At 30.1% G+C, this 19,724-nt stretch overlaps 1 protein-coding gene across 5 annotated transcripts in view; it reads right to left on the bottom strand.

Moving 5' to 3' along the window:
* The window catches only part of LOC143245095 (uncharacterized), an 87,001-nt gene that overhangs the window by 38,955 nt on the left and 28,322 nt on the right, over positions 1–19,724 (bottom strand). For 4 of the 5 annotated variants that reach the window (XM_076490971.1, XM_076490970.1, XM_076490974.1 and 1 more), the window contains 5 exons: positions 18,332–18,501; positions 16,678–16,849; positions 12,935–13,023; positions 8,450–8,621; positions 3,599–3,661 (listed from right to left, as the gene is read on the bottom strand). In XM_076490971.1, the coding sequence (XP_076347086.1) occupies positions 3,599–3,661; positions 8,450–8,621; positions 12,935–13,023; positions 16,678–16,849; positions 18,332–18,501 (666 nt within the window). The remainder of the gene's footprint in view (positions 1–3,598; positions 3,662–8,449; positions 8,622–12,934; positions 13,024–16,677; positions 16,850–18,331; positions 18,502–19,724) is intronic. The other variant, XM_076490972.1, reaches the window with a different exon arrangement.

Here is a 19,724-nt window from a genome sequence, read left to right on the forward strand (position 1 = left end):
ATATAGAGCTCAATGACTGATTATGTTTCTTATGCACTACACTTGCAGTAATTTTGAGTTTCATTTTCAAAATCATCTATATTGAAGCATTTATCTAACAAAACCAAGAAATTTCATATAAATCTATTTTGTTTGTTCACCAGTTCTGAATAGTGAGCAGGTTAAATGCTACAAAGTAATAATCTACAATATATATATATATATATATATATATATTGCTAAAAAAACATATATATAGTATTAAAAACTCCTTACCTTAATTCTGATGTGTAGTACATTTGATAATAAAACTACATTTCAATTTAAACCAGTTCACCCTCTAACAGTTATTCTTCAAGTAATTTGATAACATAAATAGTATCTTATTTCAACCTTTACCATGTCAGCCTAAAGCATCCTGGAATTGGACTAAATGCCTTACTGGTATTGGATGTAGCAGATATATTGTGAATAATGTATTACTGTACACAAATGCTTTACAAGCCATATTATGTACACCTGTATTCACAAAAACCTCTTGTTCTTTTTTTTAGAATTAAGTTTACAAGCAAAAGATAAAAAAATTCTCTTGTTGCTATTGTGATCTTTATATCAGTTACAGTACCTATCGTGTTTCTCCGAAAATAAGACAGGGCTTATATTAATTTTCACTCCAAAATATGACACTAGGGCTTATTTTCGGGGGATGTCTTATTTTGATATATTAAAAAAATGAAGTTACAAAGTAAAACTATTAAACTAACCATTTAAAATAAACTATTATTAAACTATTAAACTAACTGATTGATACTTAAACAAACTAATTAACTAACTCTTAAACTAATTAATAAATTAATTTTTTTTTTATTTCTTTCCTCTTCCTGCCACTCTTAACTAGGGCTTATTTTAAGGGTAGGGCTTATATTAAAACTATCCCCAAAAATCACACTAGGTCTTATTTTATGGGTAGGTCTTATTATCGGAGAAACACGGTACTTTTACCTTTAAATATACCTACTTTAACCTCTAAATAATGTACTATTATAGTTTTACATGCCCACATTTTTTTAAAAACTATTTTTCAAACTTTGTATGTGGAATGTTTTATCATAATAAACCCAACATATTTGAACATTAAAGCAGTGAAGTTCAAATCTGATTAACTTTACAATATTAAACTTCTGCTTTAATATAGTGGAATATGGCTTTTAAAGAAAATGTAAAATTAAGTCTCATAAAAGTTATGTGATGTCACCCACTTTTCTAAGACAAACTCAAATCAACAAGGTTGTTCATAATTTTCATGTTGAGTATGTTATTGGTTACCAGTACATCTTCTAAATAGTTGTAATGTCTTTTACATGGAAACATTATTTATCATAATGAATAATTAAACATTTCATATGTGATATCACTATATAACAAAATGTTTATTTTTTCTTGTTCCTGGGCAGAAAGTGTCATTTCCCAATTGCTTATGCCTAAAATAAATGGAAAAAGACCTATTTTCTCTTCAAACTTTGCCTTTGTGACCTGGATAGTGAAATTTTCAAATTTACCTATTTTCCAGAACATTCCAGGTAGTTTCAAAGCTGAGTAGTTTATGGAGAATTTTCAAGAACTTTCTAGAATGTTGCAGAACTTATGAAAATTTTCAAAAATCTTTTAGAATTTTCTAGAACTTTCCATAGTAATATATATATAAGGGGCTCACCACTCACCACTTCAGTTTAGTTCTAGCTACCTAAGTGAACATATAGACCTGTTTGAATTTATAAGAGATGGCATCAAGAAGCTGCAAGCATTCTCCAAACACTTCCAGAATCCTCAAAGCTGTGCTGTTCCATAACGGAAATAAGTATCCTTCTCTTCCCCTGGCTCATTAGGTGCACCTCAAAGAGCAATACAACAGCATCAAAACCTTGGTAGAAGCCATGAAGCATGATGAGTATGGCTGGGAGGTTATCAGATACTTCAAAATGGTGGCATTCCTGACGGGTCTCCAAGGAGGCTTTGTCAAGTTTCCCTGTTATATTTGCCTTTGGGACACTGCAGTGTACTACAACAGGAAGTACTGGCCACAAGAGACATAGTTCTCTGTGGGGAGGCACAATGTCAAGTGTCAGCCACTAGTGGACCTCCAGAAGGTGTTGTTCCCACCATTACACATAAAAATTGGGTCTTAAGAAACAATTTTTCACAGCCCTTGATAAGGAGCCTTCAAGTACCTTCGAGACTTCTTCCCTAAACTGTCTGAGGCAAAGGTCAAAGCTAGTGTCTTTGTTGGACCACAAATAAAGAAGATCATGGAGTGCACAGAATTCCCCAAGAAGCTCAGTAGAAAGAAAAAAAGCTTGGAGCAGCGTTGTTGCAGTGGTTTGGGGCTTCTTAGGCAATCACAAAGCCAAAAATTATGTGGAACTGTTTGAGGCTCTGGTAAAGAACTACAGCAAAATGGGCTGCAGGATGTCCCTGAAAGCCCATATCCTTGATACTCATCTTGATAAATTCAAGGAGAACATTGGAGCATACTCAAAGGAGCAAGGCAAATGCTTCCACCAATATATACTGGATTTTGAACGCTGCTACCAAGGAGCTTATAACAAAAACATAATGGGAAACTATATTTGGGAGCTTATACGTGAAAGTGATTTACATTACAGTCACAAATCTCGATAAGCTACTCACTTCTAAACATTTTTGTATAACTTTAGTATAAATACCTTTTAATCTTGATTCATACATTGTTTTATTCAGACCTTATGCACATGAAAATGTGCAAATTTGACCATTTTTACATAGAAAATAGATTAATTTCTAAACTTCATTATCCAGGTCACAAAAGCAAAGTTTGAAGGGAATAATGGCCATTTTCTGTACTTTTACGACATAAGCAATTAAGAAATAACATACTATCCAAGAACAAAATTTGAGTTACATAGTGTAATGGGGTTATAGTACTGAAATAATAAAAAAAAAAAAAAATCCTTTGTTAATACCAAATGATTAAACTTTTACACAGCTGATAAGTACTGATGGATGAAATAAATGACATACATATCATATCACTGTTGAAACAATGACTCATATCTTTTGTTACAGAAAAGGACTGGAGAAAACATTGATTGCATTGTTTTATTCCTTTTCATAAAATCTAACTTAACTTGTTATACAAATCACAAACTTTATATTTGCTTCCTTCTTTACAGGCAGTGTTAGCTTGTTCCAGACAGTGGAAAATTACAGTTCAGTGAGAAGAGATATATACGTACATATATACATAAACATGTAGAATGTTTTATATGGTTTAATCTCTCTTATTAAAACATCTGAGAAGTATAAATCTTACTTACCCAGCCATACTTGTTTTATCATTTTACTAGAAGCAAACGTATAACACATAACTCATTCAGTGCATAAAAAATGATACATAAAACAATAAAACATAATAACACAGCTATAAATAAACAGATTTTTAAATGATGCTTGAAAGAGTAGAACCCAAAATAAATAATAATGCACATAACTCATTTAATCTTGAAACTATTAAATATGATAAAATGTAGATACATAAAGGGGGGGAAAAAAAATCTACTTTTAATAATTCAACTACATGTACCTGTTCAGCTTCAGCTTCTACTTGCTGCTTCAGGTTTGATAAACTATTCTCTACAGATGTTTTCTAACAAAAATTGAAAGCATGCAAAACAGTAACTTAAAATTGAATACAACAAAATAAATACTGTATTAACTGAATTACAAAAAACATATAAAATAAGGATAACCAGACCTTTCTAATCTAAAGTCACAGTAACTTGTATTTTAATTATAATATGAATTACTGTGACTGAGTCTAAAGATTACACTCGTTATTGTCAAATGCTTGACAGTTTAACAGAGATGGAATGGTGGAGGGGAATACATTCCTTTAGCAATGTTGAAATGAATTATCTCCCCACATACAGGTTAATTGCAGTCTTTATACAGTTTCAATGTTCTTATATACATGCCACCTTTATATATGTATAATAAAATTCATATCTCAAAATGAATATCTGGATTTATGTATACCGTAGAAGTATACAAAGCTTATAAGACCTATATTAATTAGCCAACTTCAAGAGTGTTCTTTTATGGTTAGGTAAAAGTGAGTACAAACTAATACCTTTTAATGGTAGTTATAAGTCATTCATTCTATGAAAGGTATTACAACACAGATACAGCATCAAGATTAGTGAACTTTGATGTAATTTAAAAATAATTGTAGAATATAAATACTTCTGCTCAAGATTTCTTAAAACATATCACAGCATAATTCTAAATCAATAATAAAAAAGTAAAATAAAAATGAAAAGTATCATGTTTCTCATATATCAGCTTTAAAATGGTAAAACAAATATGTAGCATATGATGTTACACAACATTTCATATACTTGAGTTTGATAAACTTTTTCAGCTTTACTAACAGGAGTTATCCAATTAATATACTGTATTTCACAGCATCAAAGATGCCATTTTTCCCCCAGAATAAGTCTCAAAAATTTACCATGCATCTTCCAGGCTGAAGGTTATGTTGCTCATAGGCCTAAACCTAAGCCTACAGGAATGTTTCAATACTAGATAGTAATTCAAGCCCATCTATAAGGCCCAGAATGAAACGTGTAAGTTGCTTAATATAAAGCAACAAATAAATAAATGACAGGTTACCATACATATGGTGTGGTAATACCAGCACTCTTCTTATCTCCTCGGACTTAGAATAACATTATTACTGATAATAATATAGGTATTCTTGTGGTAATATGAGGTTCACACTTTCGAAGGTAGATATGATAAGCATATAGCTCACAAAAAACGAGAAGTGGGCAAGAGAATTTACATACCATAAATCACAAAACAATCCAAAAAAGGTTTTGTTAAAATTGGTGGAAGTGCTGGGACCTTATTCTTATGTCTATCTTTTGTTTTCAAAATTTAGCTAATCAAAATGGTGGTGTGTCTTTGATGCTGAAAAATATGGTACTTTATTCTGACAGTTTAATCATTTTAGAAATCAGCAAAAAAACAACAACAACTTATAACATTCTAATATTGTCTTTACAAATATATAAAAAGATTTCAACTGCTTGCATTATCAATAGTTATTTATGTTTTACAAATAACTGTTGCTAAACAAATCAGAGAATATTGGCTATTTTAGAAACATACAGAGGTTAATATTTTTCTGGTATCTTTTAGCTTCTTTTGTTTTGATAGCCTAAATCACTGGTTAGTGTTTATGCTTACACATATAAATAAAATGACTAGCATGAATAATTATAACTGAAACAGTCTTCAATATGCAACTATAACTCCACCTCATTTTCTCTACAAAGGTCAACAAATTTTCAGATTTTACATTATCATAATAAATGCTACAAAACAAAGCATGTTTAAAACATTTGTCAATGCCACTTACATTTTATAATAAAACAATCTTAAGTTAAAGCAATCACACCATATTAATTTAACAGGTCATATGATATGATCTAAATACAGGCTATTAGCCATATCAACAAAAGCAACCATTTTAATTGTCATACGATCAATAGTCTAAGAACAAAAATATATACAAGGTATTAAAATAGTTATACATTTTAATAAGTAGTGATCACCATTAAACCAACTACAGATGTAATAGGTAAAACATTCAGAGACTAGATGCAGAATTAAAACACAGATATTTATTAAAAAATATATTGTTTATTAACTAACATTAATTCTTTATTTCAGTTATAAAACTAAATGTAAAACTCAAACTACAAATAATTTTGATGTTTCCTATTTACATAGTGTTTGTTGGAAAGAATAAAATGGACAAATTCTCATTAATTTTCATCTAAATAATTTTATTAAGAAAGACATTTTCCTTACTGTACTGTGCAAAAGTGTTAGGACAAAGTGAAAAATTAGATTTCAGGCTACTTTTAAAGAACATTGGAAGGTAAATCACAGGTGAAACAACAAAATTTTATTAATCTTCATATTTGGTATAACAAACTCACTGGAAGTGTATGTATTCAACAAACAGTTAATATTTTGTTTCCATTTATGCAACACATTTAATCAAACTGTCCTTTGGGATTTTACTCCAACTGTCTCTAATACACTATCAAAGTTTCTTTGGAAGTAACTTTTGATTTGTCAAGTTTCTCGTCTATCAAAATCCCAGATCTCCTTAACTGGGTTCAGATTGGGATTTGTGGGAACAACTGCATCACTTGCTTCTTTATATGCATAGGCTGGATGAGTGTTTAGGGTCATTATCTTCTTTGTAGTAGAATCCTTTGTCAATAATAAGCAAACCACTGGATATACCATGATGGAACAGTATGTAATGGTACTTGCACTGGTCCATTATTCTATTTATTTTGCAAATATCTCCTGCTGCCTCAACAAAAAAATACCCTCAAACTATCACTTTGCCTTCTCCATGTTGCATGGTAGGTGATATGCAATGAGGTAAGTAACTTTCACCTTTCTTCCATTAGATGTACAACCTATGTTTTGAACCAAATATTTCAAAAGAGGACTCATCTATCCATAACACACTTTTCCAGTCATCAAATGTTCATCATTTGTACTTTTTAGTAAATTTCAATATATTCACAATATTTGGAGATTGAATTTGGAGTTTTGTAACTGCTAAATAACCAAATATTCTATTCTCATTGAGTCTTCATGATACTGGAGATCTCGACACTTTTCTGTCATTTAGTACATGGTTGTTTAACTCATACTTGAGATCAGTGGCAGTCTTCCTTCTGCCCCAAAGGCTCTATAAACAAAGATACTTCACATCAGTGTCACTGAGTTCAGATGTTCTGCTTCTTCCTTTCCTATTTTCAAACTCACCTTCTTCTGTCTCATGATCCAGGGTGTTCTTGACAGTGTTTGGGGAGTATTTCAAATCTGCAACAATTTATTGGGAGTACAACCAATGTCATGCAAAGATTTCTTACACAAAATCTCCGCTCTACTGAAAATTCTCTATGCTTTTTGGGGTGTGGCTTATTTAGTCAGAACTGGTAGGTTTGAAGATGAACTTACATCCTTATTTTGTATTTTATTCACGATTTTGAGATTTTAGAGCTTACAAATTACTTCACATTAACAAAACTTAATATATATTGTTAAACATTGATTTTTTTCAAAGTTTATTTGTGGAGTTCTACTGAATTGATTTTTTCTATCATATATATTGGTATCACATGCTAACTCCTTGTTAACTTCTTTCCAAATAGTTAAGACTCTGCAGGGGGGTACCATGACAGTTATTTGAGACCTTAAATTTGATCAGTATGTTCATTCATGAAGTCTTATGGCATGCCCTTTATACATTTATATGTGAATCCTAAAGAATGATAAGAATTATCATCCTGACTTATTCAGTTTTCAACAGTGAAGCACAGTGTATAAAATTACATTATCTAATGGCATGAAAGAATTAGCACCTCAAAATGGAAAGAATGACAGAATATTCTCTTGTAACACTTTTGCACAGTACTGTACATATGACTTCTGTTCATCATCCAATAAAATTTTAGACTAAGAACAATACAGTTCTTGTACATTTGCATTTCTATGCTTGTACTAAGTGTTCACTATGGAGGCTCAGCCAATCCTGTTATGGAGGTAGGCTATTTCAAAGTGACTTAAATATAGTAATACAAAGAGGCATAATTAACAAAACAATTAACAGACTTACAGAAATACTCCAGATATCTTATAAACCATTTCACATTTAATTCCTTTCACAATTTATTTTTAACATCTTTCCTATTGTGGCTGGAGAATAACCAAATACTAATACACAAACTTTGTAACATACAATAATACCATGTTATCTCTAACTGTAGTTCTTGTATATCCATGATATCAAGAACAGCCACACTTAATGACAATTACAGAAATAAAAATAACATACTGTATTACGCTGAAATCAAGCCAAACATTTCTTCTATACCGATATATTTTTAAAACACATATCCTGAATTATTTTCCTAGCAGCCTTAAATTTCCACATGTAGAATAATATAAAACTCAAAAAAGTTTAGAAAGACTACACATGAACTAAACAATGATAATTTGTGTGTTTTCTTATAACACATCAGGCTATCTTTTGTGTTCACCAATGGGAATCAAACTCTTGATTTTAGTATTGTAAATTCAAAGAATTACATCTGTCCTACCAGAAGATGTGATAATTTTTATCTTTCTATAATTACTCAAGCAAAGATAACAAAAATAAAATAATGATAATTTTCACTTCGCAATTACCATTTCTTATTTCAAAAATAAATACATGAATTTAATATCATTATTATTCTATTTGACAAAAAATAAGGAGAAAAGTACAGAAAAAATAATTTTCCCTGGTAATTTAAACATACTGAGTACACACAGACATTTGTAAAAACATATCACTTACCTGACTATCTAACTGATCCAACCGTTTCTGGGCCTCACTTTTTTGAACTTCTAGTTGTTTTAACATTGTAAGAAGAGCCTCTGCTTCATTTTGAAGGGTTTTTAGTTCTCCACTTCGGATTTTCATGTCAGCTTCTTTTTGTGCTATATCTTGTTCTAACTGTATTTTCTCTCTTTAAAAAAAACCAAAAGAACATATGTTAGAACATATTTCAATTTCCTGCAAATCATTACTAATTTAAACAATCTTGCACGTAAACTCAATAACACAAGAACTACATTAACAGTCAAGGTATGACCATCAAGGCTACTACTCTAGGAAATGGAGCATGTAAAAGTAAGGAAACAGGGCAATAATGGGTGGGATAACATTACAAACATTGGTGTTTTTGACACTGTGCATCCTCACAGTGAGTGTGGCCACCATTCTACCCATTCCTACTTTGGGTGATTTTGTAATTTGGTAATTATTCAAACTACTTGAAAGGTGTAATTTTAACCAATTTCTCGGTTGTATTTTTTGTTTTTCGAATTTTGCACAAAGTTACATGATGGCTACCTGCACTCCTCTCTTGTAAACTTTGTTTCAGCAACCAATTACAGATACATCTATGTAATCAAATTACATGACTATCAAAACGTATTACATCTTAATCCCATTGTGACAAGTCACAGGTCCAAGGCCATGTAACTGCATTTATTGACTTGCATTCAAAATTTTACTGAACTACTACTGGTATCAAACTAAATTAGAATTCAAGTTTCCATATTATATATCATTTAATTTCTTAACTTAAAAATAAATATTAAACAAAGACATCTAAACATCAATTTTACATCAAATTAGATGTTTGCTATGTCAAAATACAAAGTCTATAGTTTTGAGTGAATTAGGATACAAATTACCAATGCACTGATAAGCTAGAATATAAAATAAGAACCTTTTACTTTTTCTAGTTGCTGAGCTATTACTATACTTAGTGAATCAAATACAGGGGCTGTTCACCTCTTTCCATTTCTGAAAACAGTCTCTTATATATACACTTACTTCTATATGTCACATGTACACCCTTGTGCAAATTAATTGAAACAAATGGTCATTTTACAATACTTTCAGCATGGCGGCTGGTGTAGGCTCGCTGGACCCGCTGATTTCCTTTATTAGTCATTTTTTCACACAGACGGTGTCATTAGCTGTGTTTTGCAGTACGGTCGATCTATTTATGGGATATATGACAAAATTTTGAGGAATATTACGTCATTCAAAATTGCATTAGAAGGGCAAGGATACCAGTCAAAAAACAACTTCCTACCAACTCAATGAAGTAAAAACGGTATCAATGGGGTTTGAAATACAAGAACTGGATGCAAGAACAATGGAAAAAGGTGTTATTCAGTGATGAGACTCATTTCTTTGAACAGGGTCAAAGAAGTCTGCATGTTCGCAGATCTCCAGGTGAAACACTTCGAGAATCTCACATCAATTAGTTCATAAAACATCCCTCGAAGAAAATGTTTTGGGGCTTTTTCAGCTACTATGGCGTCGGAGGCTTACATATCATAGAAGGTATGAAGCGAGGACAACAGTATCAAAGTTTGCAGAGAAGAGTCATTCCAGAATTGAAAAGGAGATTTCCAGATGGATCTGGCATTTTTCAGCAAGGTCTGGCTCCATGCCACAAATCGAAACTAGTGAAGAATTTTATGACTACAATGCAAATAAAGGTGCTGGACTGGCTTGGAAACTCTCTAGGCTTAAATCCTATTGAAAATTTTGGGCGATTCGTAAAGAAAGACTTCGGGGAAAAGACTGTACTACAAAAGATAAGCTAATTGAGGTGTGGTACCACAATCCAAAAATTAGTAAAGATTACAGTCAACTCGTGGACTCGATACCAAAGCGGATTAATGATCTTCTGAAAAATAAAGGTAGTCATATCATGTATTAATTTGAGTAATTTTTGGATTCTCAGAAATAAAATGCAAAAAATTGAAAAAATCGTAATTTTCCGTCTTGTTTCAATTAATTTGCACAAGGGTGTAAATAATAAACCAGAAGCTCAGCTTAGTGATTTTCTCAGCCATTTTTAAATATAAAAGCATCCTTTCATTCTTTTGAGACAAACCTTCATGATGTTGAGTCTTTAGCTATTTAAGATTTCATGTTGTTTTTTACACCAAAATACAGCTTATTTATTAAACTCGTTAACTTATTATAGAATTCTATGGTATGAACAAAGTAATTTATGATTTATTGATTATTCATATGTATAAATATATATTTATACATATAAAACCTGAACACATTATTTCATTTCACATCCTACACATGTGAAATCTCTTGAGGTTTAGGAAGCTATGACAAACAACTGAGTATGAAGGTTGTAACTAGAAAAGATAACTGTTGGCATTATTCCTATATTTACTAATCCATTAAACCACAGGTAATTTTGTAAAAACTAAAGGTCAGTTTTAGATTACTGGATATGGTAACATGAGTACACATGTGCTCCATCATTCTAACTTTTGTATTATTAGCCACCCATGGCTAAAAGGTCAGTATCATAAAAATAATAAATGTATTAGGTTATGAGAGTTAAGTATTTACTCTAATCAATAAAATAAAAAAGCATAACTTATATTAATTTCCCAGTTTTATATAGTGGTTAAGGAATTGGTCAAATGGACTGACCTCATACAGAGATTTGTTAGTGAAAGTAACATATTGCTTTCTTAAGAAAAGTTTCATAAAACTTTCTGGACATTATATAGATGTGCTTGTGAAATGTGAAAAGTTTCTGATGTATAACTTTATTTTTAAGCTTAAAATGAAAATTATTTTGCATGTTGAACAGGCAATATGTCAAAAAAGAAAGTCATGATAAAAACATTGCTTAAGACTCGATGAAAATATATGATATTTTGTTTGTGAAAGCCTTGCAAGTTTTACTGATAATCTGCTAAATTTCATAAACATACACTAACTTAAAAGCAATAACATGAAAATTGTAACAAGGACAAAGTGGTTACGAGGTCAGTCACATGGGCCAGGCTTGTGCTGAAAAGGTTAATTATTCTTTTCACAATAGGCTTGATAAAATATACATTAGTTCATATGAACATTTGCACATGTTAAGTATTTACAATATAACTTTTAATAGAATGTTGGGTCCTAGGATGGAGATTGAAATTACAAATTAAAGAAAGTCATTGCTGACATGGTCCAGCAGATTGAAATTGAAGGAGTTGACAAAGATTATGTGAATGAGATGCTAGAATTGCATTTGAAGGACCTGAAAAATGAAGATCTTATGGCTATGGAGGAGCAGATGAGAGAGGAAGTTGAGTCAAGTCCTGAGAAGGTTCAGCTTGTGAGGACCATTACAACAAAGGATGTGCCTCAGGCTTTCAAGCTGATTGACAGCACCACAGTCACACGACTCAGACCTCACAAAAAGTTCTTATGTGCAGAGGGAAGTTGAAAATTCCCTTTAATGTTATAAGGAGGTTTATGATCAGAAACTGAAAAATTCAAGTGAAGTTTCAATCAAGAAGTTCTTGGAGAAATAGCCTTCAGCTTCTGCTACACCTTCCTTTTCTTCCAATATTTCAAATTGAGTAGGAAATCATGTTTGTCATAAGGCAAGATTTATGCATGAATCTATGTACACATTAATTTTGAAATTAAAGCAATATTTTAAAAGTATATTTTATTTGTTTTTGTGTTTCAATGAATAAGAAAAATTAAATGATTAGAAATTAACTTGAAAGGAAAAATTTGTGTGTTTAAAAATGCAACTTCTATTATGCATTACATGTTACAGGCCTCCTGTTTAATGAGTTTTCAACACATGAAACATTTCTCTGTAACACATCACCCATGTATAAGAGTTACTTGTGCTGAGAAACTGGGGTTTTTAAAAACATTTTTTCAATAAATGGTACCAATTTTAATATACAAGAAACATTACAGTTTATATCAGTAAAATTTGTTACAATATTGATTTCTGTACATTGAATCATTTTCATGTAGTGAGTTGTGTATGACTAAGCACAATCTCAAAACTTTTCCAATGCAGTCCAGAAAAATCTTTTAGAAAATGTTAACTTTTCTAATTTTTTTCAATGAGATACGAATACTACAACTAGTAAATACTAGCACAAACAGCCACCCATTTGGCAGAATTTCTGCTAGTCTGTATGACTACACAAAATTTGTGGGAATATTTCTCTTAATGTGCAATCATACACCAATCATTATTGAAAGCATAACATTACTCATGATTTTCCATTAAGTAGAAATTGTTCACCTATTTATCATTCTAATTACAAAAGTATACAGATACTCAACACTTTAAAATATTGTAGCTGAGTATATCCACATCATGTATATTGTAAAAATAACCTTATTTTCAATATACAAAATAACAGTTCAAAAAAAAAACTTGAGCACCTTTTTTAAAATTTATTAAAAGTGCATGCTTACTTTTGCAACTCTTTGACTTCAGAATTCATTATGTCCAGTTCTTTATTACCAACATTCAACAGATCATCCCCAACATGGCTAACCCCTTCCTGAAAAATAGATATGAATTAGCATTTCCTGAATAAGTAACAAAACTACACTGTTTCTTTAAAACATTTATACAGTATTAATGCAAACATGGAATCTTTCAAATTATGTTAAATTTTTGCTCTTTAAGAAAATGATTAGTGATTGCATTTAACTTCTTGACTAATGATTAAAATTGTCAAAGTTTTGTTACCACAATTTTTCTTAAATGCTATCAGCAATGATTAAACCCTAAGAATATGACATTTGGAGAAATATTTTTTAAAAGTGTATTAATGCTCTCAGTATGGGCTTGGTGAATCTGGTTGAACACATATTTGTACACATTCAAAGTCTCTAAAGTTTGATACTATTAAATAATACAGTGTGAAAATCTTTACAAAATTTTTCATCTTTCACATACCAAAAATCATATTTTATTGTAAAATACTTTTAACAAACTGGAAAAAGATTTGTTCATGAATATATATATTGTTAATAGTCGGTATGTGTAGTGATTTTCATATTAGGATTGAAAATACTTTTCTCATCTCAAAAATCTCATATTTCATTCATGTAATCTCTCAGATTTCTTAAATAAATTTCAAATGTTTGTTTTCAGTAAATCTTTATATTTTTCTGTTACTTTCTCTACCCTAACTCTATATAAGGTTGATCAAACTCGTGACCAGCACCACCACCACCACCAACAAAAATGAAACTGAAATAAATCTAAATTACTTTCTTTTTAGAATGACTTCAAATTTAACATAAAACTACATTCATTTATCTTAAGTAGCTTTAAACTATAACAGTAAACATATATCTATAACTAAATATTGTTGCTTTATTGCTCTTTGAACTTTGTCTAACTACTATTGACGATAAGTTGTAACTAACTTGATGAACATGCAGCTCACATTACGTCATTGGATTACATTCCCATGAGCTATCGCGAGTTGCTCGCATACATGATTTGTGAAATATATTTGTTACATTATTATTTATTTCATTTAATCTAACCTGAATAAAGAATAAACATGGAAAACAAGAAATAACGTATCATTCAGTTCTTCTTTTCTTTCACTGTCAATGACAATTAACCCTACTTTTTTCAATATAGTACTGGTGGTAATGCACAATTTCTTTTAAAAATTGTACAATGCACCAAAAAAACAGAACAACACAAAAAATGCAGAGAATTTCCTCTATCACAATTTTTCTAGCTTTCTAACTTTGCAATAAGAGCTATTAAAAATTCACCCAAGTTAACTGTTATCTTTCCCATGGGAAAAAAGTTTGTACTAAAAGAGAAATTGACAATTCTTTGTTCAGAATACAATGTAATAAATATAATACATTATTTGATAAATGAAAACCTTGGCTTCCTGTTGGTTCTACTAAATATAGAATTAAACACAAGAGAGAACTATTCAAAAATTCTTAAAGAGAAGACATGACAAGAAGGATCTTATTTTTTATTTAATGACTCGTTAACATAAAAAAATTAAAAGGTATAGAAATTATGGTTTGTAAGAATTTTATAGTGAATAATTTGCATTGAATTTCATATTTATTGGAGAGGTGGTGGATAAAATGGGATACCTACAGAAAATTTGTCACCTGTCTCACACCAGGAGAAATTCAGGATTTTTCTAAGCATTGCCTTATAAAAACTTAAAACTTACATACTTTTCAAAGATGGATTAATGGCTACAATTTTATGCTACACTAAAAAGTAGTTTAGTAAAATATTAAATGTAAGCCAGTAAGACCTCGTGATGCGCAGTAAATGATGCCTGGGCAGATAGGGTTAAGATAACTTTACTGAAAATAAACAAATATGTTACAACAAAAAATAAGTACTAACTCTTTCCACATGGACATCCTTTTTTTTTTTAACACCACAAGGTTTTACTGAGTTACATTCAAAATTAATTATATTACTTGCTTATCATGATATATGAATAAATTTACCATAAAAACTAGTTAATAATCCAAACCTCCCAGGTTTTGTTTTTTAGCATCAACTCCTTCAAAAATAAAGATTGGATAAAAAAACAGAAAGGACAGCAACTAAAGCTGGTATTGGTGTCACAAAATTCTTTGTTATCTTTAAAGGCAAACAGAAACACAACAGATCCACTAGACATGTTTAATATCAGGGACAGTCACTAACATTCGACATAAATGTGTGCTCCAGATGAGGTTTATACCAATCAATCATGCAGCGTATAGTAGTAGCTAGTTTTGAATAACATGTTATATGTTCTGATCAGTATACAAGCAATGTGGCAATTAGTGAAGACAAAAAAAAGGGATATTATAAACGTTACCAAAAAATTTACTAGTAAAACAACTTTTACTCTACACTGTGCCTCAGAGGAACTGCTGCATAACTGATATTTAGAACTTAATGATCCTGGGTAGGTAAGTGGTTTAATATTGTTGAAATTTTATATTTAGCCAAACTTGTCTTTGTTGTACATATACAACACTTCTATTTACAACCAACAGAAAGCCAAGGTTTTAATCTATCCAATGACCTGTTATATTACATTGTTTTCCATACAGAGAATTATCTATTCCACTTCTAGTTCAAACTTTACTCTCACAAGAAACAGACCAATGAGCTTAGCTGAATTTTTAACTGCTTTTGTTACACATTAAAAAAGCCAGAAAAATTGTTATAGGTATAAATTGGACAATGTTTTTTTTGCCTTCTTTGGTGCATCATTTACATATATAAAAAATTTAGTTACTGCAGTAGTACTATTAATACAAAAAGGTAGAGATATGTTTAATTTACAGATGACAAAAAGAAACTCATGTAAGCACTTTTTCTTCCTGTGTAATGTTTATTTATTGTTATAAACGTATATAAAATGTAAAAATTAAAAACTTTTTAGGTTAGACTAGGTAAACCAAAGAACAATAAAATTTTCAGGTGCACACTCACCAACAATTTACAAGTAGCCCCTACATATATAACTTTATAAGATAACATGAGCTATACCCTCACCAAGTGACTTACAATTTCTGCAGCAAAACTACTAGTTAGACAAAGTTCAAAGGTCAATAAAACAACAAAATTTAAGCAGAAACAGATGTACACTATTTAAAGCTATTTAGGATGAACAAATGTAATTTCATGTTACAATTTGAAGTCATTCTAGGGGGGGGGAGATAATTTAGATTTTGAATTTTCCATTTGGTAGTTATAAGGTTATTCAATTTGACTGACCTTGTATAGACATAGGGTAGAGAAAACAGATACAGTTTTACTGAAAAACAAAGGAATAAATAAATTGAAATATATTTAACAAATTTTGAGATTACACAAGAGAAAATTTCAGATGAATAAAAGTACTTTTAATTTCAACATTAATATCACTTTGTACCCAGAGCATAAACCCTTTGTCTCCATACATTCATGGTGAAATTTTTAGTATAAATACTTCATTAAAAATTCTGGTATTTTTGTGTACAAATGATTTTTAATGATTACTGAAAGTTTGTGAAATTTTGACAAGATATATAGAATATATTAAAGTTACAGTATAGTAACTACGAAGGCTAATTTGGGGTTACAAACTCAGCCTAGCCCATAATGAGAGAGTTAAAGAACATATTACTTTTCAGACATAAAATATTTACCATGATCCACACAAACTAACCTTTAAACTAAATGACTCACTGCTAGGTTTTGGCCTTAATGTTGGAGGTATCATCTCTGGGGGAAGTACAGGAGGCATGTCACCACCATGAAGTTTTAAGTTAATCAAGTACATTGCCAGGGCAAACTGTTCAGAATTCAATTTTCCATTTTCTTTCACATCACATAAACTCCTGCAACAAATGTAAAATTATATTCTTTATACTTTGTAGCTGATGTTATTAAGTTTCAAAAACATTAACAACATGACAGAATAAAGAAAATTCAAGCAAAGGAGTCAAACTTACTACAAATGTTTTACATGTGTATGTAAATATATACTCATATACAATAACATAATTATCATATTCACTGAAAAGCTATTAAATTTTAAAATAGTTTGTTATTCAAAAACTTCAAGAAGGTTTTCATTACTTACAAGACTTGACTGCTTTAATTTCATTAATAAACAAAAATGACTAATAGTATCAGTGATAGTACTGTAATAAAATATAAGATTTCATTTTATTAAAACTGCTTTTTATATACAACATTTCAGGAGATAAAGTTTGATTATTTACCTTGTACTACTTTATTTTACATGTTAATGTAACAAATCTAATGTACACTGGTTAATTTATAAAATGTTTTATAGTGCACCTGTAGCTTCACTGCCTTATTTATCTTCTCTCTCAAGAGCTACTAATTTATATCTCATTAAAATAACATTTCAATAAAACAAAACTACAGAAATCAAGAAGTACAGCTTTGAAAGTTATAACAAAAAAAAAAAAATTACCAGAGAAGGAAATAACAACAAGGAAAACAAAAGTATAAAAACTTGCACTGATATAAGATTAATTGTATGTACTTGTATATACGTATGAAAACTATAATTCAAGGCGGTTCCACTTCAAGATCAGTATGTATAAAAATCTTTCTTTTTACCAAACTCTGCTTTATTTAATGTTTTAAAATATCACAAGAACTATAAAATTCAGACATTAAACACCTTTGTGAAAAGCAATAAAGTTTAGAATTTATATGAAACACCCACATTTTGTTTTTCCTATTTCTTTAGATTTGACATTTCTCAAATTTTTAAATCAAGGGCACAAACTAAATGATTGTGTGACTAATGTTTCAAATGGTAACCTAATTAAAACTTTTGAATGAAGCAATATCATATCTTCAAAATTAATAACTCACATGCATATTATATATATATATAATTAAGCTAATGTCAGAACCAGTTTTCTTAAAATGTATATCTGAATGATGGATTTACATGCTTGAAAAAACAACTTAAAAACTCCCTGCTGTTCTAGAAACAGCAAAGTAAAACATTATCAGTAATAATACTTTTGCACATGTTCACACATTAACAACACCACCATGGTTATAGTCCACTTGTTCATGTAATCCTAATTACTAATCATGCCAGCTTCTGATATTCAATCACAACTTTAAATGGAGTAGTTCTGTTTATCTTTGAAAAACAATAGAACTTTTAAAGTAGAAAAACATAACAGCTGCATTAAAAACATCACCAAACAGTGTGTTAAATATTCAGTTATAAAAATATAGTTTTTATGCTTTTTTTTTCACACATTTAAAACTAACATCTTTATATTAACTTTCCATTACTTTTAAAGTAATCAAATATTCAAACATACCAGATATGTGCTAAAACACTTTGAGAAAGACCAGATTGTATAAATATGTCTTTTACATCTGATCCTGTCACAAAAGCATCCTGGTCTTGGTCCATTTTTCGAAAAATTTCATCATACTTAGCTTTTTCTGTGGCATTCACTACCCATGGTACTGCTGTCTTATTGTGAATCTGTGAAATTAAACTTCAGGATTATTCTCCAATTCTCTGAATTAACAAGATAAACTCATATCTACACACAGTTTTAGAGTAAGGAGGTTAACCCAGTTACTTACAAGCTTAAATTAGTATCACATAAACTTATCAATTAAATGATTTATGGTATTCTATCCATGTTCCTCAATTCACAAAACAATCACTGGACCATGCTGATCCAGAGTTATTTTTATGTGATGGTTGACCATATTTGTTGGTAAAGTGTAGACCAAGAGTTGGTGGTGGGTGTGCTGTCTGTTTTTTTTCTGTTCAGCAGTTCAAATAGAGGGATAATAGCAGATAGTATTATTAGCTTTGCCATAACCCAAACTTGTGTAGTCTCAGATACATACTAATTAAAATCACACACAAAATAGTAGCTAGTACTGTCTCTACTGGCACGACTAATTAGGAAGGTATTCCTGAGTTATGATTGTAATATATGAAGGTGACTAGTGGTCATTGGCTAAATAACTAACCAAAATGCTGCCTTATACTTGTACTTACTCTGGTTGAAACAATAGTGTGGTTGCATACAAGTTTTTATTTACATTTTAGGATTAAAAAATAATTTTAATATTAAATTTTTGTATTTGAAAATGTTTTAAGAAAAATATTGAAAACAGGAATAGTAGTAAGTATAATCAATTAATAGGCCTGACAATCAATTAGCAAGTTCCATTAACTAACCAGCACTGCATGCTTTACAATAAATCAGTTTATAATTTGACAAAATCATTTTTAAATTTAATTAAATCTGAAAAACGTTTTCCTTTTAAATAGCTAAAATAATTAAAGAATTTACCTCACATCTGAAATAATAGAACTTTTAAAGTTATAAAAAAGCAACCCCATGCTGGTTCATAAAATACTGCTAAAATCATTGCTTGGGGAAACTATTAAATGGTTTACAAAAAACAATTCTGAAACTAAATTTACTCTGAGAGTAGTCTGTTCTTGTAAAATTTGAGGTTTTAGCCATTTATTAGGATGTCAGATGTTTTAAAGGTTCATTTTAATTTTTTTTCATTCTAATGTATGAACAAATTACAATTTCTACAGTAATTGACTTAATCAATAACTTAAAACAAAATATATTCAATATTTTCATGTTAAAATAAATAATTTGATCCTTTTTTTCCTTTGTTACATATTTCTATTCAAGCAATCAAGTCACTATATATATATACATACTGTTT

Source organism: Tachypleus tridentatus, chromosome 2, assembly GCF_004210375.1.
Source record: "Tachypleus tridentatus isolate NWPU-2018 chromosome 2, ASM421037v1, whole genome shotgun sequence".
Taxonomy (NCBI): Eukaryota; Metazoa; Arthropoda; class Merostomata; order Xiphosura; family Limulidae; genus Tachypleus; species Tachypleus tridentatus.